This window comes from Polypterus senegalus, chromosome 9 (genome assembly GCF_016835505.1).
Source record: "Polypterus senegalus isolate Bchr_013 chromosome 9, ASM1683550v1, whole genome shotgun sequence".
Lineage (NCBI taxonomy): Eukaryota > Metazoa > Chordata > Cladistia > Polypteriformes > Polypteridae > Polypterus > Polypterus senegalus.
Window position 1 is genome coordinate 69,420,439 of NC_053162.1, and position 22,542 is coordinate 69,442,980.

General features: G+C 37.6%; 1 protein-coding gene across 1 annotated transcript in view; it reads left to right on the forward strand.

Annotated features, from left to right (window-relative positions):
- Nucleotides 1-22,542, forward strand: part of LOC120535391 (matrix metalloproteinase-15-like) — a 60,655-nt gene that overhangs the window by 20,191 nt on the left and 17,922 nt on the right. The window contains exons 2-6 of the mRNA XM_039763209.1: nt 7,107-7,255; nt 11,859-11,981; nt 12,120-12,427; nt 18,398-18,559; nt 18,996-19,243. Of these exons, the coding sequence (XP_039619143.1) occupies nt 7,107-7,255; nt 11,859-11,981; nt 12,120-12,427; nt 18,398-18,559; nt 18,996-19,243 (990 nt within the window). The remainder of the gene's footprint in view (nt 1-7,106; nt 7,256-11,858; nt 11,982-12,119; nt 12,428-18,397; nt 18,560-18,995; nt 19,244-22,542) is intronic.

Consider the following 22,542-nt stretch of genomic DNA (forward strand, 5'->3'; position numbering starts at 1 on the left):
TGATGAATCTAAGTCATAGCATTGGTGAAACAGAGCTCTTTTAATAGTTTTAGCATCCTAAATTCAGAATTTTAGGATTAAAGGTCACAAACATAGGCCTCCACACAAGGTATAAAAACTCAAGCCTTACAGCAACTTTACTAACATCCAATCTTCATCATCACTTCTCATCTTTTCAAACTGCTTTTCCAGTTGAGGGCTGAGTTAGCAGCAGGCCAAGCAGGTCAGCCCAGATCTTTCTGCTCTCAATTCCAGTTCTTCTTGTTCAATTCCCAGATATTCTCAAGCCACCCAATATAATCGTTCCAGCGTGTTCTGAGTGTGCCATTGGATCACCTCAATGGACTCTTCTCGATCCAGAGGAGCAGAGACTTTACTCTGAGACTCCCTTGAACTGCCAAGCTTCTCATCCTACCACAAATTTTCAGCCCAGAAGTTCTACAAAGAAACCTAATTTTTGCGCTTGTACTCGTGATCTCATTCTTTCAGTTATTACGTACAACTCATGACTTTAGGTGAGGAGAGGAGAGGTATGTAGATTGACCAATAAAATGCAAGCATTGTCTTTAAACTCAACTGCTGCTTCACCCCCATGGACCGGTACAACTCCTATAGAATAGTGGCTGCTGCTGCAATCCACTTGTCTCACGTTCTCTTCTTCAGTCACTCTTGAACAAGGTCCCGAGATACCTGAACTTCTCCATGAAGGGCAGTTGTCCCAATTTTTTATTTGCAATTTGAACTCTTTGCAACACATTTAAGGAAAAAAACGCTTTTACAGTTGTTTTATAAAACTGAAAATATTTACAGTTTTACTGATGGAATATTCAGTATAATTTTAAGAGGTGGAAAACAGATGTGATCAAAACTTTAAAGCTGCATCAAACATCAGGAGATCAGAGAAAAACAGATTGTCAAGGCCATTAATGCAAACTGAAAATCAGATCTGGAAAGAACAAGCAGAATTCAATTAGAGTTAAAATCAACACAGCACTTTGTCGCTGCTTATTTATTCAAATCTTGGAAGTGGCTGAAAATGAAAGTGGTGATCTTACATAATGATGTAAATAATTGCGCACTCACATGGAATTATGGGAAAGATTGCCACAGTAACACAACATGCTACAATGCCCAACATGACTATGCCCCTAAGAAAACAAAATGACAGTAAAAGATCCATAACTTTTAATAGAAGCATTTTGGTTAAAAACATATACCAAAATTGAAATCCTTGGATTAAGAAACCCCAGAATGATAGGATTTTGAATTTTACCCAGCAGCCTAAATCCAGGAAAAATTAAAAAACTGTGCAACTCATAACAGCTGTGGTGCCATCTTTTTCACTTCATTTTTGATTTACTAGCTTATCTGCATTTCTGTTGTGTGCGCCCACTGTCCATTTTCAGAGCAACTTAGAAAACCATGTGCTAGAAACATGCACAATTAGATCTTCAACTGACAGACAGTTGGTCTTGTAATTCCTGGATGTACTGCCAAATTCATGTTTCTTTCAGCAGTAGCAAATCATTCAGGTTTCAAGGCAGCAGATCATCTCTTAAGCACTTCATAATCTAAATAGTATTTTCTTATTTGTAAAATGTCTTATGTTTAATATTCAGACCAAGAGTCTACCCCAAGCTGGTTGAAAGTTCTTACTGTGGAATTTATTGTTTGTTTGTTTTTTTTGCCAGACATAATGAAAGCCGTGAATTCCTTAGAAGTTTCACTTCAGACTTCTCCTTCAATGGAACATCAATTAGCTTATTCTGAAACTGGATGCAAGTGTTATTGATGTTCTTCTTAGTGAGCAGTGGTTGTATCCTCGTTGCTGTCTCTTTAATTTTGCTTATGCAAATATTTGTGTTGATAATTAATGAGATTGGCTAAGGTGACTGAGGCTTGCAGGTCCATAAATGTTTTCGTTGTACAGGAATAGGCCTGTATATCCAAGCTCCTTCATGCTGGCAGTTCTTCTCCAACAGGAATACTTCATGCACTTCACTATTGTATATAATCGGTGTTGAGATTAAATATTTGGACTTAGTGTTAAAAGGCTGTTCAACTTTTTGCAGCATCAATGAGTGCCCAATCAAAATATCTAACTGTGGTTTGGTGGAGCTTCAAAACCTTAGAAACAGTTTTGTAACTGTTTCCAGACTTCTAGACATCAATGACTTTTATCCAGATTCCTTTGGGAACATCCTTCTGATTAGATATGATGTGCCTCTCTAATTAATCTGTGCAGTGTGAACTTTACAGTAATGATGAGTGCCATAATTTGGGTAATTATAGGGTAGGGATTGTATATTAAAGTATTCACACAGCTGGTCACATACATCACTTTAATTGAGGATGTTTTCACATTCTTCTTGTGTCCATGCAGGTTTTTCTCGGGGTGTACTCTTGCTTTCCTCCCACATCCCAAAAACATGTGTGTTAGATTAATTGGTGGCTCCAAATTGGCCCTGTGTGGGTGTGCGTGATGATCTGCTGTTCCTCCCTGGGTTGGTTCTTTCCTGACTTAATAGATAGCTTTTAAATCCCTGTAATCTTGACATAGATGAAGCAGGTTTAGAAAATGGATGAGTTTTTGAACTAGCTGGCAAATCTGTGAAGTTTTTAAAATGCACAGATTATTTATTCTCCTTCTACTCCTAAGAAATGTAACTTTCTGACTTTGGAGTCTTTGTTCACTCTAACCCCCAGTTACCAGATGTCAGACTAGGAATGCCATGGAGTTCATTATTTTATTATCAGTCATTATTTCTTTGTCAGCTCAGTCACATGGACTTTGCACCTTTCCATGAAAGCACTGAGCTTCAGCCAGCAGGTGTCTGCCGTGTTTGCACATCCGGTATGAATCGTGTAAACATTCCCATTTTGTTTTGAAAACTGTACTTTAGCACACCAAAGATTGTGTTGTGGTGGGTTTATGAGTGGGCGGCAGCGGGAAATAAGTTGATCAGAGGTATAAAACAGTTGGGTGTTGCCTGCAGTGAACGACATGCAGTCATCTAGTTGCTTTTTTGCTGTTACAAACCTTCTTTCAAACCAATATGTTTAAAACTATCTCCGAGCCACTGCAATGAAATGGATTTTACTGTACAAATGAGTTTGTGTGATTGAGGTTAAGGGAGGTAGAATGTGCTCAAACAGCCTGGCGGCTGTCAACCATCCCCCCAACTTCCGCTCCTCGAGGGCCGGACAGATTAACAGATCATGGAGGGGCCAATTACCCACATACAGCTAATGGAAAGGAACCCTTCCCTAAGGAACCACAGGCTGAAAGTTAATGTAAAGGTCACAGGTCACAAGGGCAGCTTTCAGCAAATCGAGATGTGGTGCCAAGGGATTGTAAGCAAGCTGCAAGATGTAAAATGAGATGCCCTTCTCAAAACTTGCTACTGGGCCTTCAGTTTCACAGTCATGATGTTATGCTTTAAACTCCACAAAATATTTCCATAAAAAATACTGGGGTGGTTGAGGCACGTTAACTAGTAATCTATTAGAGTTAAAGGAACGTTGATCAACAGACAGGTATGGCTTGTTTTCAGGAGTTTATTCTATTGAAACTGCTTGCAGCTAACAAGTACATTTTTATTCTCATTCACTTTGTGTTCATTGTTTTTCTCCAAAAGGACAGGAAATATCACTGGAAGAGACACTAGTCTATGACGGGGATCATTCACAGTCAGCCACACAGAGAGACAGTTTATTCTAATAGCATGTCTTAGGACTGTGGGAAGAACCTAGAGTCCCAAGGGAAAAGTGAATATGGGGAGAAATCTTCTCACAGGTGACATACAGCCAAGGCTTGAGCTGTGTTCTGTAGTTTGCGAGTCAGCTATATGCACTGTATATTGTACTAGAGACTGTATTACTGTACTGCTCAGATGTATTTAAATTTGTGCAGGTCTGATAAGGAATCTTGGGAATTAAATTATGAATAGGCTGTCCTAACCATCCTTCCATCAACCCACCCATGTTTGAATCTGCATAATCCAGTTCAGGGTTACAGAGGGATGGAGCATATCCTCTCAGTTGTGCTGGGTTCATATCCAGCCACTGTCTGTGTGGACTATGAATATTCTTCCCATGGCCAAGACCAGATTAAGACCCTCACAAATCCCTGGGTGACATAATAAATAGAGCACCCCAACAGAGAGTTGATCATACTTTTAACAATGCAGCCCAAGGGCACCTGGTCATTTACTGCTGTTTGGTAATTCCCACTCTTACTTTCCATATGCAGACATTCAGTCATTTCTTTGAGTGGTTAAGGGTGGTGTGGCCCCCCTTGGTTATTATGCCATGCAGCCATAGGATAATTTTGAGTGGATTTGAAAGGCCCCTGGCCACGCACCCAGGATGTCCTGATGGTAGAGCTTCCTCTGGTTGTGTATTTCTTTCTCCCAGTGCTACTTTAAAACGTCATACTGTTTAAGTTAATTCTAGTGTGAATGTGTGTGTTCCTGCCTTGTGCTAATATTATAGGGATAGGCTCAGTTGAAAAAAAAGCAGGTACATAAATATAAAGGAAGCTTTTCTTCTGTTGCTTTACTTTTATTCTTACAGTTCAATTCTGAAGAAAGCTGTGTTGTGATCATGTTTTTTGTTTTTTTTTATTTATTTTGAGCATTAATATATTTACACTATGTGTTTTTTAATATGGGAAATTGTAGGGCCTTAATAAAAATGCTCCATGTGCAATAGCTAAATTCAGAGTTATCATCATGTCTTACAGGACACCGTCTCGTTTTGGGTATGAATGTCAACATTTTGTTTCTTTTGTTGAAGCATTGCTTGGTTCATGTAGCCAGAAATGCATCACATGTAAATTCTGAGGTGCGACATTTTGAATACACGGGATCACAATCCTGAAAGCATCCAACATTACAGAAAGATAAACGAAAAAAAAAAAAACTCACTTTGTTTGCTATGTTAAGTCTTAAAAGATTATTTTAGTTTTGGCTAGTATTTTTTACTTTGATTTCTAATTTAGTGTTTCAAATTTAGGTGAAAGACGCACTAGTATTTTCCCTTTGCTTTTATTTAAGTTTATCTTCAGTCACTAAATATATATTACTTGCCTGCCTCCCTGTTGTGGCAAATCAATAAGCACATATGCTTGTGGCGCCATGGCTAGTGCTGCTACCTCAGCATTCAATATCAAAGGTCTGAAAGTTGTGTCTGGATATTTTCCATATGCAGTTTGCATGTTCTTGCAATACTTCTGTTGGTGTTCCAGAAGGTGTTAACTAAGTTGATTAGCCATATGTTAGTGAGGATGTGTGTGTAAGTGGGCCCCGTGATGGACTGGCATCCCATCCAGGGCTATTTTCTGCCTTATGGCCAGAGCTTCTGGAACGTCCTCTGGCTACCTAAGACTCCAAATTGAGCTAAGCAGGTTTGAGAACGTTATGTGATGTTACTTGTAGTGACTGTCAGAGGGGTACTGCATCTTGGTGACCTTGGGGCTTTATAGGGGATTCCCTCTCCCCAGAAGTGATTAGTAGACTGCCTGTGAAGTTAACTTTATAATGAAGTATAAACAGCTGCTCCCTGCCAGTGTGGTTTAAATGCAGCATGAGAATGTAGCGTCATTAGCACAGCACTGAGAGGGAGAGCTGTTGTTACTGGCAAGATGTGGTATTACATTACTAAGGGCAAAATTATGTGGGATTTATGGTTTTCCTTATCATTTTTGTTATTACATTAAATTTAATGACTACTTTCATTCATATCTTCTTTGTGTTTTATTTTCATTTGGGCTTTTTCTTACGATTTATGCTAGCACACATTGTAATATTTTGAACAATACTTTGTGAAGAACTGAGGTAGTCTTGAACCTAACTCAGTATGCATAGTATAGCCACAGGGATGTAAGACACGTGCCGAAAGAAATCTCAGTCCAAAAGTTTGTTTTATAATATTTAGTGAAAATTCAAAGCAAATAATCCATGCAAGAATAAAGAAAAAAGGTTATATTATACATGTAGAATAAAAGGCAAAAAATGTGAAAAAATGCTATCTTCTCTAAACTGAGCTTTTCTTGTAAAACTTTAGTTGTTTCTATACTTAAAAGATTTTTTACTTCTTCTTCTGTACATTTTAAATGTACGGCGCGGCACTTTCAATTAAGTGCTTTGTCATTTATGTTACCTGGCACACAAAACACACAAGGCATGGTTTAAAACCAAGTGCCCTCTACACCTTACACATGGCACGGCTGATCACTAACTGAGAATAATGTTTAGTCAGAGAGCCTAGAAATACTTAGAATATACCAATTCAATTCAATTTATGGGGATTATAGGAACATCCCATAGATTATGCACTAATATTTAGGAAAACATTTATATAACTTAAATAACTAGCAAATGGTTCTTACACATAATGTTCATCTTAAAAGGAAACATAACAATCTTGACAATTAAAACAGTTAAAACAAAGTCCATACAGTTAATTAGATCCCAAACCACTACTCTGTTCCTTATAACTCAGAGTGAAAAAAATAATAGAATGGTGATAGATGGGCTCAAATGAGAAACTGAGGTCATCAGCAGTTAGCTATGAAATTGCCGGGGCAGTGTGCAGATTGAAAGAGTTTAATGGAAGCAAAAAGTGCTTTAAGGGGGAAAATCAGGAAGGCGAAAGCAGAATGTGATCAGCTTTATTGTTTTATCGTCTAATTACTTTTCGAGCAGGCAGTAAATTGCCAGGCAAGCACTGGTGGCAGAGGATTTAAAGCAAGTGATGATGAAGATATAACATCCAGGAAAAGCGTAAAATACTGCTGGCAGATGATGTCACAGTTAGAAAATGCAATTACAATGCTTTTCTATATAATAAGGGAGGTAAAATAGGTCTGCAGCTGCCATAGACATTTTTGCATGTCAGCCACACTGAACCAAGAGAATCATTCATCGAAGCCACCTATGTTTCAGAAAATGTGTTTAGCGTCCAAGCATTCATTATAATAAACAGACTATTAATTGTTTTAAAAAATAAAGGCTGCTGTGTTATTAAGTTCTGCTCAAAGAGCAATTCAGGTCATTTTGATACTCAGCCCTAAGATCTTCTCTGCTTTCTTTTCTTGGGTTCAGTCATGGCTGCGGATGTATGGCTACCTCCCACAGGCCAGCAAACAGATGTCCACTATGAGATCAGCACAAATCTTGTCTAGTGCAATTTCAGAAATGCAGAATTTTTATGGCCTTCCAGTGACCGGTGTAATGGATGAAGAAACAATAAGGTAAGATTGAGTATTTATGCTAGATTTCATAACAGTAAGACCATTTTATTGTGCTGAAGCAAAGCAGATGGCATGGAGATGCAGTTGTCAGAGGTGGCTGGGGTGGCGACCCGGCCGGGACGCCCAGGAGGACCGGAGGAGGGCTTGCGTCTTCCCCAGACCATCTGGGGCGAATGCCCTGTTCCTTTGGGGGCCACGGGTACAGAGCTTTGAAGCTCCACCCTGTAGGGGCCCATGGTCGCCGCCAGGGGGCGCCCCCATGCCTTTGGAGCCCTGGACCTCAGCACTTCTGCCACACCAGGAAGTGCTGAGGGGAAGAGGAGCAGGGACACCCGGAGTGCTTCCGGGGATACAGCCGGCACTTCTGCCACATGGGGGCGTGTCAGTGGGAGATTGCCGGGAAGCACCTGGAGTACATCCGGGTGTGAATAAAAGGGGCCGCCTCCCTTCATTTGAGGCTGTAGTCGGGTGGAAGTAGGACGAAGCAGGAGGAGCGAGAGTGGAGGCGGCCTGAAGAAAGGCAGAGAGTGAGAGAGGCCTGGACTTTGGGGGAATTGAAGGGGTTTGTGTGCACTTTAACAACTGTAAATATTGTAAATAAACGTGTGGTGGTGGAATTGCAACATGTCTGCCTGTCTGTGTCCGGGGTTCATTCACACAGTGTATACAACATAAATTTGTTTATAAAAGTTAGCATGGAAGTAAGCATACACCAAAAAACACAAAAAATGCTTACACCAAGTAACAATCTAAAGCATAAGCACACTTCTACACAATTTAACCTTTATAAATCACAGTCACCTTGTAAATGTGTGTATGTGAATGCGCCTTGAACACCACCTGGTTGCCACCCTGAAACGATCATATATGGATCATGCTAATCAACTCCATGCATACTGTATGCATAGCAATGCTGCAGACCTTCATTGGTTAGTAGAGCATCCTCTCACCTGATGCATCGAGATACAACCACCTGCATTTGAGGAGTTCTATTGTAGCACCTCTCCTCTGCGCTCTAGGGGTCAGGGAAATGTGTAAGGTACTTGTGTCTGAATGGGTAGCTGCTAATACCTGACACATATAATTGTATGACTGCTGTTACAATAAGTAGTGCAGGAAATATGAAAAACCGAGGGTTCAACCATCAAAAAGCCAGTCATCACATACAGCAGCATTGGCAATTTCTCTGTGAATGCCTCAAAATAAATGAATTATGGGTTAACATAGGACACCAAGCCAAGGCATTTGTCAGTCTAATCTCGGCATTGCAGATGACTTCTATGTTGATGGAATCTTTGCTAACAGTTAACAAAAGCAGCTTCATTCTTGCTAGGTGGCCTTATTGCAATATTAGTCAGTCATTATGTGAATGCAGTCAATTGCCCTGATTACGTTAGGAAAATCCGACACTGCCACAAATTGCACCTTTATGTTGACAAAAACATACTATTTTTCATGTATTTACACCCACACCATACAGAAACTGAAGGCAGCATTTCATCAGTTGCTTAATGCCTTCCAGCACAAGTGGGCTCGATGGAGCTAAAGCATGGCCAAGATATACCTGACCCGTTCTCTGAGAAGTGATAACAAGTAGCTGGTATAAACTGATAAAAAAAGCAAAAAAGGCCTTCAGAGTAAATACGCAGCATTGGCCCTCTTAAAAAATAGAGTCTATACATCATATTCATGACTTTTGAGACTTAAAATTTGTCATGTCAAAGCTCATTATAATAACAGCATGGTTATACATTTCCCTACTTCTCCAAAATGTTGCGTAGACAAATTGTCAGAGTTGCCGCAAACATACACACATTTTCCCATCAAGTTTTTTTTCTAAATTCCAACATTTACATGAAAAATTATGAACATATATTTTGGACTTCTTTTTGTGCATACGCAAGTTTTATAAATCTGACTGCTGGTCTAAATGAGTATGGAAGTCAGTGTGCCCTGTGATGGACTGCTTTGTACATGAAGATGTCTTTGTAGCTCTGATTTTGATTCAGCAATATGGATGCATAGATGGAATTGAAATCATTGAATTAAGTGAATTTCTGAACAGAGCAGAGAAAACAGTTTAATGAAGATGAAAATTGTTTTTATTAATTCAAAAAATAGAGAATAAGATATAAGGTGTGAACTTATCAAATACACATGATAGACCGAAGAGTGTTCTCTTTCTTCCAAAATTTCATGTTTTCTTTTCTTATATTAGTGTATAAGGTGTATTGGGAATTTCAGAGTATGCAATACATTGTTGTTTATAGTAGTGCAGGCTTTGCTGTGCAACAGCTTCAAGATTGGATTTTAAAACACAGGGTTGCTGGTTCAATATGAACCCCTGACTCAAAAAAGCCCCTTAACTTGGTGCTACAGGTATTGCATGTTGCCCTGGGTAAAGGAATTTGCCAGATTTTAAATATTAATAAGAAGAATATAAACTATAGCAGGGCTTGTGCCACATCCAGGTTTATTTCTTGGCTGGCACACAAAGCTCCTGGGAGGGCTTGCCCCTTGTGAATATGAAAAGCAGATATACAAAATGGATGAATGGATAAGCCAAGGTCTTTGGGAATTTTAAACGTCTATCCCAGTTAAGACCAGTAAGCTCAAAGTCTGATGTGAGCCTTGAACTGGCTCACTGGAATTCCTGTGCAGGTGAAAGTGAGCATTAAAGGGGCAGAAAGATACATGAGTACAGCTACACGACTTAACAGCCACAGGAGAGTAGGCTAGAGGCAAAAGGTTTTAAAATGTTTTCAGTTATGTTTATACAAATTTATTCAGATTGTGAAAAATTGTTATGCTCTATTTGTCTTTAATAATTTACTGTGTATAAATGCATTTTGTTCCAATTCCCAGTTTTCTAAATGATCCCTTTGTACGAATGACAAGCATTCACAAAGAGCTAGACGATATTTAAAAGTGAGCAGACCTGCAAAATATATGCATGCAAGTAAAAAGTGTATTAATTATTAATGAAAGATGAGTAATGCTAACTTACAGGAAACAAGCACTGAAAAGGATGTGGAGGTTGTGTTAACATTCTCTTTTCTTAGCCCATGCAAGCTGAAGAAATTAAAAATTATGGAAAAGCCAAGCAATGCTATACTGCAGCTTTATCATGCACTTTATCATTTGTAATGTTTATAATGTATAATGAAAATTCATTTTTGCTGATAACACTTTCTGATACCAGTAAACAGCCTGAAATTGTATTCAATATTTTTAAACATTGTGTTCAGCATCAATATGGTCTACACAAGCTAAACACAGCTAAAGGAGAATACTACATGGATGTGCCACATCACAGTTGTGAAAGATTAATATGTTAATCATTTCAGTTAGACATTTTAAAGCAAGCAGGTCAAGTTAGTACACAGTTTGACTGCGATATGTTTTTTTTTTTTATCATTTTCAATGCACATCAAGATAAATACAGCGTCACTAATAGTCCAGGCCAGTGTTAGAGAGCCTACTGATTTCTTTGCATTTTGTTTTCTCTTTCCTTCTTCTTTACCACTAAATTCCTACAAGTAGGCTCACATTATGCTTCTCATTTTTGGATGTTTGTTGGGCTTGAGCTATTATTAGGAAAGACCCACCAAAGTCTAATCAATTCTAACAAAGATAGTTAATCAGACTTCTGCCAGCTTTCTCTTGTCTACCATTGACCTTATTGTGCCTTTTGTCAGCATTTTGTCTCTTGGGATTGATGAAGGAAATGCTACAAGATGGACTCTGCTTTTCCTCCCAATGTGTATCAACCACTGATCAATCACGGTTAGGTGAAGGAGTCAATGACTGGAACGCTGGGAATGTTAGCTAAGAGAACACTGTCAAAACATCGTCCTGCTAATGTTGTTGTGTTACTGAAAGTGAAAGCGTTTTGAGAGACGAGGGATTCTTCTCCCTGTGACATTGAATTGTTGTTTTTTCTATTCAGACTGCTGCAATTTCTTTTCAATGACCTTGTCAAAAAATTGTTCTTTGCTCCATTACTTTTATTGTCTTCCACCTCTCCTTACATAAATGAATGAAGACATACAATCTTCCGATCATAAGCCAACTTTTTGGATGTTTTTTCATTATGGATATGATAAAGCTTAGGCATGAACAGATCAGACAGCAAACCTTTTTGGCTTTGTTTATGAATGCCAAAAGATGACAGAGTTATATTTGTACAGCACAATCGCTCAGTCATTAGCTTGTTCCTGCGTTTAGGTGGATTACATTCAGTACATTTGAGTGTCAACTCAAAGCCACCACTGAGAAGTGTTTACTTGGTTTCATGTTATTGCCCTTAATCTAAATATACATTTATTTTCATTTAGGCAATTTTTCTCAGACTAAAAATATTCTTGCACTGGGCAAATTATATTTCATTACTAATGATATATTCTACCTCTCTCACAACCTTTTTTGTAAAAAATGACTGCTTGTTCTGGGCTGTACCATTGAATTTTGATTATTTTGCATATTGAAAGACTTTAAGTAGATGAAATAATACAGAAATACAAGATCCCCAAGTTACACAGTATCTAGTAATACTTCTGAACATCACCCTAAATATTCTCTTTTATTTGACTTGTCTACCTAGATCAATGAAAAGACCTCGGTGTGGTGTGCCAGATAAGTTTGGTGCCCAAATCAAAACAAATGTACGTCGGAGACGCTATGCTTTAACAGGACACAAATGGAATAAACACAACCTTACGTTCAGGTAATACTTCCACTCTTGGTTGTGTATTTTTTAATATTACAGAAATTATTATTTAACTCAGCCACCATTGTCTCTAAATAATTGAACAGACATCTGTAGATTGGTGTTCTGACCAGTATTTTGTTCCCTTTTCTGCAGTATTCAGAACTACACCCCAAAAGTTGGTGAATATGAGTCCCACTATGCCATTCAGCAGGCATTCAAAGTATGGGAGAAGGTGACCCCAATGCGATTTGAAGAGATCCCCTTCCATGAAGTTAAATATGGCCGGCGCAAGGAGCCTGACATCATGGTGTTTTTTGCCTCGGGTTTCCATGGTGATAGCTCTCCTTTTGATGGAGAGGGAGGCTTCCTTGCCCATGCCTACTTTCCTGGATCTGGAATGGGTGGTGACACTCATTTTGATTCCGATGAGCCCTGGACTGTTGGTAGCACTGACGTTACTGGTAAGATTCACATAAAGTTTATTGAATTTGATTTACGCAGTTTTGTTTAAATGTAATTTTTAAATGTTCACTTTCTTAATTTTTAATTTGGTGAATTAGGGCAGGTGAGTGCAGTAATTTTAAGCATGTGTGTGTCCTGTGATGTTCTGATTCTTTGTCTTGCCTCTGTTGCTGCCAGAGTTGTCCCTTCCCAATGGAAAGAGCAGCCTAATGAAAATGGTGTCTTACCGTAAACATCTTCATTCAGATAGTATTGTGAATCGTTACACCTGAAAGTCTCAAAAATAAAATGGAAAATGAGGTCTAAACTACAAAAATGGAATGTCAGATTCTCAGTCCGCAAGCTTCAAACTCCAAATACCCAAATGAGGCCTTGCCTCCCAAATCTAGCCCCAGGCTTAACTGAGGCCTAACATACAAATAAGCCTTTGTCCTCAAACTATAGGCTTCAGCCTACACAGGCACAAAAGGGGAAACGGCCTACACCAAAACAATCCTTAATAATATCCTCCAAAATAAACTAAAGTTAATAAAGTGCAAGAGAAGCCATACAAACACTAACTGTTCAAAAATGTGAAGTTTTGTTACCAAAGAAATATATTTTGAACAAAACACTACTAGGATAATGACATGTACAGAAATTTAAAAAACTAACTGAACATTATCTTAACCGGCATTCTTTATTATTGTTGTGTATATTTAAATACAAATTAATTGATCCATCTACTGTATTTTCATTATTATTAATAATAAGAAATAGTAGGCAAGATAACCTGAGACAGCAATCAATTCTTCAGTATAGATTTAGCTTATACTGTATTTTAAAGCTTTAAATTTAGGTATTAAAATTACATCTTGTGATGTTTGACTAAGTGTGACACTTCAGGAAGTGAATGAATGACTAGATGGGAGGACCTGAATGCGTTTTTGAGTAATTAATAAATTAAATAATTTAATTAAATAAATAACTCAAAAGTCATACTCCTGGAATTTGTTTTGCTTAACAGGGGTCCAAGCTTCGTTTTACTAAACCCAAACCCATACTTAGATGTACTTAAGTTATATCTGTGATTAAAAGCAAATGCAATCAACAGTTCCTAAGATGGCTCCTAGCTGCAAATGATGACACTACTTCCAGTTTCCACCTGTGCACAGTCTTGCACAGTAATATAAAGTGTACTATTCACTTGACATGCAGGACATCTTACCCATGTCATGTTTATGTGTCTGCCATAATTTGCAATCTAAAGAAAAAGCAAAAATGTTTAATGGATCTCAGACATATCTTGTGTCATGTTTTTCAATTTAGCTCTACTGTATGTAACAATGAAATAATAAAAGCAGAATCAGATCACTGGCCCACTAATATCATGATCTGCTTACCACTTCTTGCACATCCTGTGAGTCACAGAGTCTGCCAGAATTTAACTTAATAATGGAGCTGTTATGCACTGCCTTGAATGAGACTGTTGCATTTTGCTTCAGAAATGACATAAGGAGGATCATATTAGAATGAGTATCTGCATCTACACAGTAAACACTGTTAAGACCATAACACTATATTGGACATAAAGTTACAATGAACACCTTCTGTGCTTCCTACATTTTTATTATAGTGAAAGCTTCAAGTTACATATTAATTTAAAATTCAATGATCCTGCTTGTCACTGGCTATCCATGAAACATCACCCTACTCAAAATAATGACCTCTGACTACAGTTCTCTGGTGATCCTTATGCTTTATGTGTGCTGTACAATACCTTGAACTTGTGAACTGCTGTTTTGCAGAAAAGAAGTTAAAGAACAATTAAGTTCATAGTGTTGACAAGATCACAAGACCCAGCACAATATTAATTTTATTAAACTGATTTTAGAAGGAGAAATATAAAGATACCAGACCATGCATCAGTAGTGTATATGATATATTAATAATTTTTAAACCCATCCTTACTGAACCTGAACCTTTCACAGTAGCAATGGGCACACGCTAATGCTCTCTCATACTCTGCCAATTTAGAGCTGCCAGGTGGTCAGCTTTGATAATTTGTGCAGCTGTGAACTATGTGAAGAAATCAGAGTATGTGGAGAAGACCCTTGTAGAGACAGAGAGAATATAAAAACTTCATACAGACCTTGACCAGGCTGATGTCTGAACCCATGACTCTGGATCTGTAAAACAAAAATTTTTTTCAAATCTATTATTTCTATTTCATAGTGGCATTGAGCCTGAGGGGGCAAGGCAGAAATCAGTCAAGGATGAAGTGCCAGTCGGGCACACTCATACACATTGGTCCAGTTTAGAATGAAGTGAACATTTCTGAAATGAGGGAGAAAACCCACCTGAACACAAAAAGAAAATTCAAACCTCAGATGGAGCCATTATATATTATACTATATTATTGTATTGTCTTTTTGAATTTCCCCTGGATTAATAAAGTATCTATCTATCTATCTATCTATCTATCTATCTATCTATCTATCTATCTATCTTATATTATATGCATCCTGTAATCCTAAATTGGGTTATGTGACTTTAGAATGAATCCTTATATATATTATAAGCATGCTTTGATGGCTAATACCTGGTTTGGATGTTACAAGAGCAAAAGGCCTGTGCTGTTGATATACACCATAAGAAAGATGACAAGCACATATGTGAAAGACATTTTGTCATTCAGTTTTGAGTTGCTTATATTCAGGTCAGTGTTTTGGTCTTTAACACATCCAACACATGCTCTGGAGTTCCTAGGCTGTTTATATGAAAATTAATATAAATGTGTGAAAACTGATGAATCCTGGAGAAACATGACTTTTGCATTATCTTTGATATGGCAATACAGGCAGATGCCATTGCATTACATCTCTTGATGGTGTCAGCAGGTTCAAAGCATTCTGTCTAAAAGTGAGGAAGTTTTCAAGTTCAGAATGAAAATCTGCCCTTAAGGTTTTCTAGGCAACTACTGTACCTTTCGCTTTATGCCTAATGCCTGTCCCTGAGGTAGCCTGGCTTGGCCTTGGATTTTCTTCCCACTTCTCATACAGTATCTAGAAAATTTGAACAGCTCTGTATTCATTTTAAAATTCATTGTACTTCAGGTTTAGTTTACATGTTGAACATTTGGTATAATATGCCAAATACAATATGAACTTCATTTAGCTGGTTAATTGGAAAACCAGCAATGTAGCCTATGTACTTTGTCTATGAGCGCCTATTCAGATAAAGTTAATAATTAAGAAAGAAAAAGCCAAAAATGTGTTGACAGCATGCTTTTCTTGCTTATTTGTTTGCCAATAAAAGAGATTTACTGATGAAGGCTCTGGTTTGAATTTAGTGGCCTCTTTGATACAGTACATTGTCATTTCTGTGGTGACACAATATCAAGCAGATGTCACAAGTCTGCAGTCCATATGTTTATCTGTTATTTATGAAAATCCTTTGTTACACTTTGCCAGAGCTCTATTTTTAGAAATGTTTTCCGAGTGCATGCAGACCTTGATTTATACTGAATGAGGTCTCCGAACACAACTGGCTCTCCAATTGGGTTTGCGTGAGCAGGCTGATTCTGCAAAGGGTTTTTACAGATGTCACCCAAACAAGTGAAGTCTGAGGGCAAGCAGTGATGGGGAAAATTAGATTTGAGAAAACGAATCCTTCAGCAAAATATCTGAGAGTGCAAACCACATGATGGCCTGGGGAAGCTAATCTTCTCTGTTTTGTGTTTGTGGAAATAAAAATCATTTTATTGTATGTATTTATTTTGCTGACAATACAGAAAATAGAGTGTGAAACCAAAGAACGAAACTCAAGGGGATTTCTGCTATTTTATGCTTGTGATGCAACCTGTTAGGAGAAAAAATGGGAGATAATACTATTCAGCATTTGCTAGCCTTAGAAACCCTTTGTCATTGTAAGTGTGTCTAGCTAGACATGAGATCCTAGAATATCATTTTCATGTAAGTAGATATAAGTTTTACATGTAGGAGTTAAAAATGTTAGGTTTTAATACACAATGGGAGGTCTGAAAATCAAAAGTATACTTTGTGAGAAGGATTTCGGAGTTGTAGTGGACTTGACACTACCAACTTCCAAACAGTGTTCACTAGTCATTATGAAAGCTAACAGAATGTTAGGTGCAAGTCCAAGGAGGTTATGCACTGGTGGGACCACATCTGGAGTACTGTGTGCAGTTTTGGTCTCCAGGCTACAAAAAAGACATAGCAGCACATAAAAGGTCCAGAGAAGAGCGACTAGGCTGATTCAAAGGTTACAGGGGATGAATTATGAGGAAAGATCAAAAGAGCTGAGCCTTTTCAGTTTAAACAAAGGAAGATTAAAAGGAGATGTGATTGAAGTGTTTAAAATTATGACGGGAATTAGTATAGTGGATGGAGACTATTATTTTAAAATGAGTTGCACAAGAACATGGGCAGATAATCTGAAACTTAAGGGTAAATTTTGCACAAACATTAGGAGGTTTTTATTCATACAGAGAGCCATAGACACATGGAATAAATTGCCAGGTAGTATGGTAGACAGTAGGACTTTAGGGACCTTCAAAACTAGACTTGATGTTATTTTGGAAGATTTAAGTGGATAGGACTGGTGAGCTTTGTTGAGCTGAATGGCCTGTTCCCATCTGGTCTGTTCTAATGTTCTAAAGGAATTTCAAGTTCCCAAGTAAAGAACTCTCATGATTGTAATACTTGTTTTTTCTCAAAAGTTCAACTAGCTAATTGACCCTTGCTAGTCTTAAGGCTTTGGTTTCTGATTTCCAAGTACAATTTATTCCACCCTGAAAAATAAAGCAAAAAATACAATGTTTTTGTAATGAGATTCATTTTCGTTGGTCACAATAATAGCACTTACTTCTCAAACCTTGGTTTCCTTGCTTTCTTAATGAAAGACAGCTGTTGCTGGATCTCTAGTTTTCAGTCAAAAGTGCTGTAAAAGGAAGTTCTCAGGAAGCCATAGTATATGCATTAAGTTGCTTTTCTGAGCAATACATTTCAATATATTATAATATGATCTCTAGGTTTTTATTTACTTGAATTAAATCATTACTCATCTGATAGGATATTATCCATGATTTTCAGACTACAATTGAAACTTCTTGATTAAAGAAGTCATAGAATTGTCATGTTGTTTGGCTGTAGAGTCCAGAGACGCATGCATAAAGTTATGTGGGTAGTCTTAGCAGTAAGAACTGAAATAATGTGAAGGCTATTCTGATTGGTGAAAGATCTGTTGTTATGGGTTTTTAATGAATCACCTTTCTGCAGAGAAACCATGAAACTTCTGAGTTCTTAACATAAGAATATGAAACTGTTAGCATTGTGAATTCCAGTGTTTTGAAGTGAATTAAAATGACATTAATTACATAACTCGAACATTGCTAAAATTTATTTAAGGGAAAGGGCAGAAAGATCAATTGCATTGAGACCTCTCTTTGAGGACTCGGACTTAGTTTACAACAACACATGACTGAAGTGTTCAAAATTATGAAGGCAACAAGGCATTGAATTAAAATGATTTAGGGTCACACAAACTTCAGAAGGTTTTTCTTCACACAGAGACTCTTATATACATGGAATAAATAAATAGCAGGATCGATACTAATACTTTCCAGATTGTCAGAAATTCAGTGAATGTAACTGATGAGCTTTTGTTGAGCTGAGTGACCAGTTCTGTTCTAATATTATTAACGGATGTTAGGTGCAGAACTTATAAGGATCACATATGCCAATCTGTCATCTGCATACAATCTCCTAAATTCAATAATTTTGCGGTGAGTCAGTCTCCAATAAGATCAGCTGCTTTTCTAATCTCTAGAGCAGTGCAATTGTTTTTTGTAAGTTAATCAAGACTTGAGGTTTGTATTTTGCCATAAAGAACTAATTCCATGAGGAAGAAATTAAATCTTTATCTCTGTCTCTGTTTTTCTCTTTGTCCTATGTCTTCTATTATTGAAGGCAATAATTTGTTCCTTGTTGCTGTCCATGAACTGGGACATGCCCTCGGGTTAGAACACTCCAACAATCCCGCTGCCATCATGGCTCCCTTCTACCAGTGGATGGATACCGAGAATTTCCAGCTTCCAGAGGATGATCTCAGGGGAATTCAGCAGATCTATGGTACGAATGGAGCAGCATGCGGTACAAAAATGATCATATGAGATTGTTGGATAGCTAAATTAATTGATTCAATTATCTGAGATATTGGAATTTATCTTGCAGTTTGTTATTTATTTGTACTTCATTGGGGATAGTATTGAACAGAAAAATGTCATCTTAACAGAGACTGTGGTATTCTGAGCATTACCCTCTTTCTTTATTTTTCAAGAAATGTAGTCTTTTTTCTATATTAGATAACACTGATTTGTTGTGGGCCTTTCTTCTTTTATGGACCTAGATTGAAAAGTCAACTATTAATAGTCACATAATTGTTCATTGCACTCCTTTAGCATTTACAGACAGCAGATAGTGCAGCAAAAGGCTGGATGATTGAATGAAGTCCACGTAATGGAACTAGGATGCTTACATGTCTTATCCTTTATCCTTCTATTCATAGGACCACCTGACAGTAGCCCCAAGCCTACTAAGTTACTCCCCACTGTAACCCCAAGGCGACCTGCTAAACCTGAACCTCGACCACCTCAACCTCCAAAGACCCCTCCAGGTGGAAAGCCAGACACACCAAGGAAGCCAGATCCAGACAAGCCTCGCACAACAGACCGCCCAGACCAGTATGGACCCAACATCTGCGATGGAGACTTTGACATTGTCACCGTTCTGCGTGGAGAAATGTTTGTCTTCAAGGTAGGATTTTTTTTTTTTAAAGAAAAGTAATTGCTGAAATTAAAAGAGTTAAATCATATAATGACATTTTCATACTTTTTCCTTTTCAACTTAAACATTTTTGCCACAAAAATAATGAGTCATGTTGCAGGTTGCATCTTTAACATAATTTTAACAGATTATAGACGTCTGCTTGGGAATTAATCATTATTCATGCCGCAAGACAAATGAGACATGTTCAATCGGTTCATGAAATCATATCAAGATGACATCTTGGTTAGTCTTATGACAAAAAAAAAAAACCTGTGTCTGCCTATATATCCTGTGACAGGATGTGAATGTCTGCTGTGGTAAAAGCATGCAGTGAATTTCACAAGTTCCCTCATTCTGTTTTGAATTTCTGGAATTTTGGTCAATGAGGGCTGCACAAGCTTCAGCCCTTGTCTCTTACTGTAATGCATAACACATATAATAAAATTCAGAATTAAATATATTCACAAAAACAAATAATTAAAAGAAGTAGGAGGCGCACCTGCTGAAACATTTTAGATTTTATAGATTGAGAACAACAGGGACACTCTCAACAAGATAATGCCAAAAAGTCAATGCAATAAAAAAGTGATATTTAATATAAAATAAACTGCATATGTAAAGGAGTAAAATTAAAGAAGGTAAAATGTATTATCATGTGAAAACAGTACAATGAAATTCTTCCCACAGACTAGTGGCAGTGCAAAATAGACAAGAAAAATAAAGAACCTAGTGGCCCTCTGGGCTTTTCTAAACACAATTAGAAATGCTGTCTACCAGTAAGAGTCCCTAGTGTATTTTCCCACTTAAAAGTATCAAAATAATCTGTCCTTTCCTCACTTCTCATATATCTTGCTCTTTTGTCTCGCTCTCGCTCTCTCTCTGTCATACTCTGGACTGTTTTCCTACCACCAGCAGGACTGTTTCTTTGACTTGTAACTTCTCTTCATCTTTGATTCACATATGCTGTACTCTGCCCTTTGATTGCTGTTTGTCTGGTTTTGTTTTGATTTCTCAATTTCAGAATTTGCCTGACTTTACAGTCCAGCATTTATCATCTCCCAGTTCATTCGTCATCGCCATAATCCTCGTAAACCTCCTTTTACAGCCAAGAGATGTTCTTGCTGAACTGTCATTGACTTGACTGTCTGCACGAAGACAGAATCAGGCATTCCTTCCCCGTTTCTCATGATTATGCCCCCATCTACTGCCCTTCTAGGGCATGTAACATACCTATTGGATTTACTACCTCAGGGCTTCTTCTTGCTATCAGTGAGGCTAACTCTGAGGAAAAAAACGTTTCTATCTCTTTAAAGAAGGCAGTTACAGAGTCCAGATAAGAATGCAGAACATTTCTTTATTGGCACAGAGTTATTCACAAAATGAGGAGCTCTGAATTAAACAGTTCATCTTCTTTGAAACTTTTGTCTAATTACATCACCTTATCTAATACATCACGTCATCTGACTCTTAACAGAACTTTATCACCTCCTCCAATCTAATAAAGACACCAGTAATTTATGACTCATGTCGATTCTCCCATTATTATGAACACAGCGTTGTTAAGAGGGCTGTTTAGCTGATTGTCCTATTGATCTCAGTACTACTTCACAGGAGGGGTGTATAGGTTTTCCCATCGGTTTATCCCTGCTTTCTGGAGTGGTATTTGTTACTCATTCTACCTCATTTACTTCATTCGAACCTTGGAAAATTACATTGGTAGCTTCTCTAAGATGAGGCAGAGACTTAATGTGGTTAAGCTTTAAGTTTCATTTAGTTAACTGTTCAGTTACATTCAATTGAAATAAATAAAGTATATCCAGCACCATTTAACTACCATATAAATGGTAACAAGCTGAAATGAACTGTCTTACAGCCTACCTGGAGGTACCCTTCTTGTCTAACTGACATACTGAGTTTCCTTGCCACTGCCTCTTTATGTCGTCTGTTGAGCTTTCCTCTTCAGGCTCCTTCTTTAGTCCTGAACTGAAATAAGCAGGTTTGAAACAATGTGTTATGTTACGTTATGATTATGTGAAACTCATAAAGTTTCTGTCCATTGATCGGTGTAAAGAAGGAAGGCACAGCAATGTTAGTGGACATCAACATATTTACCCAGTAAAGGTTACTGGGAAGGCTTTAACTGCTTATAGTATAGAAAAATGCAACAGGCCTTGTTTACTTTTTGAAGCCAAAAATGATTTTATAAGTTTAATTGCCATTCAAAATGAATGTCTGCACAGACTTTTTGAAGAATCCTATAGCAAGTTTGGCATTTGAGTGTTTTGTTTTTAATAAATTGAGATAGTTTGATGTTGATATAGTAATTCCGATGATTCAAGACAAGGCTTTGGGGTGTAAAATGTTAGGTTTCGGGCAATCATAAGGTCTGTTACTCTTGTAGCTCTCTTTTCCCAAAAGTGTGGTAAATCATATGATAGTTTTTGGGTGTTATATGGAATATCATCTGACTTCTCACATGGTAACCATTTTAAGATTTATTTTATTTATAGCCCCATGTTTATACAGCAGTTCTGACAGCATTATTTGTTTCCTATCATATCAGTTCTTTCTTTCCAGCTTCAGCCAAACAGTTGTCCATAACTAAAAGAAGAGTCACTTATGAGCTCCTTAAGTAGAATCTATGTTTTGTTTTGTTATTAAAAATACTGAAATATTTTCTCAGAAGCTTTTTGAAAACTGTCACATGTTATATTAGTGACCTGGCAACACTGTGGTCCAGTGGATAACAATGCTGTCTCTCTGCTCCCGGGAGGCTCAGTCAGATTCCAGCCTGCCCAATGTCTGCGTCTAACTGGCATGTTCTCTGTATGTCTGTGGATTTTTTTGAGAGCTCAAGCTTTTTTTTGTACATCCAATACTCATATCGATTAGTATAGCTGGTGATTCTCAATGGATTTTCCAGGCAGGTTGGATGGATGGATAAAAGTATTGGCCCTGATTCTGCCCTGCACCACATGCTTCTGGAGAAGGTTGAAGCTACATGTGACCTTGTAATAAATAATGTGAGCGCACAAACTGGATAAGCAGATGCATCTGCTTAATTTCAATAAATGACAAGTCTTCTCTTGGTGTAACTCGAAGGTTGTGACCTTGTAATCTACAGATGAATTACTTAAACAAATATGAGTGCTTTTCCATTCAATATATTTATTCCATGGATATAATTTCTACATTTCTTCACTTTTATTGTAATACAACTTCTGAAACAAAAGAAAACATCATTGAGGAATGTCCTTACTTTGCAATCCACAGAGTGGAAAATAATT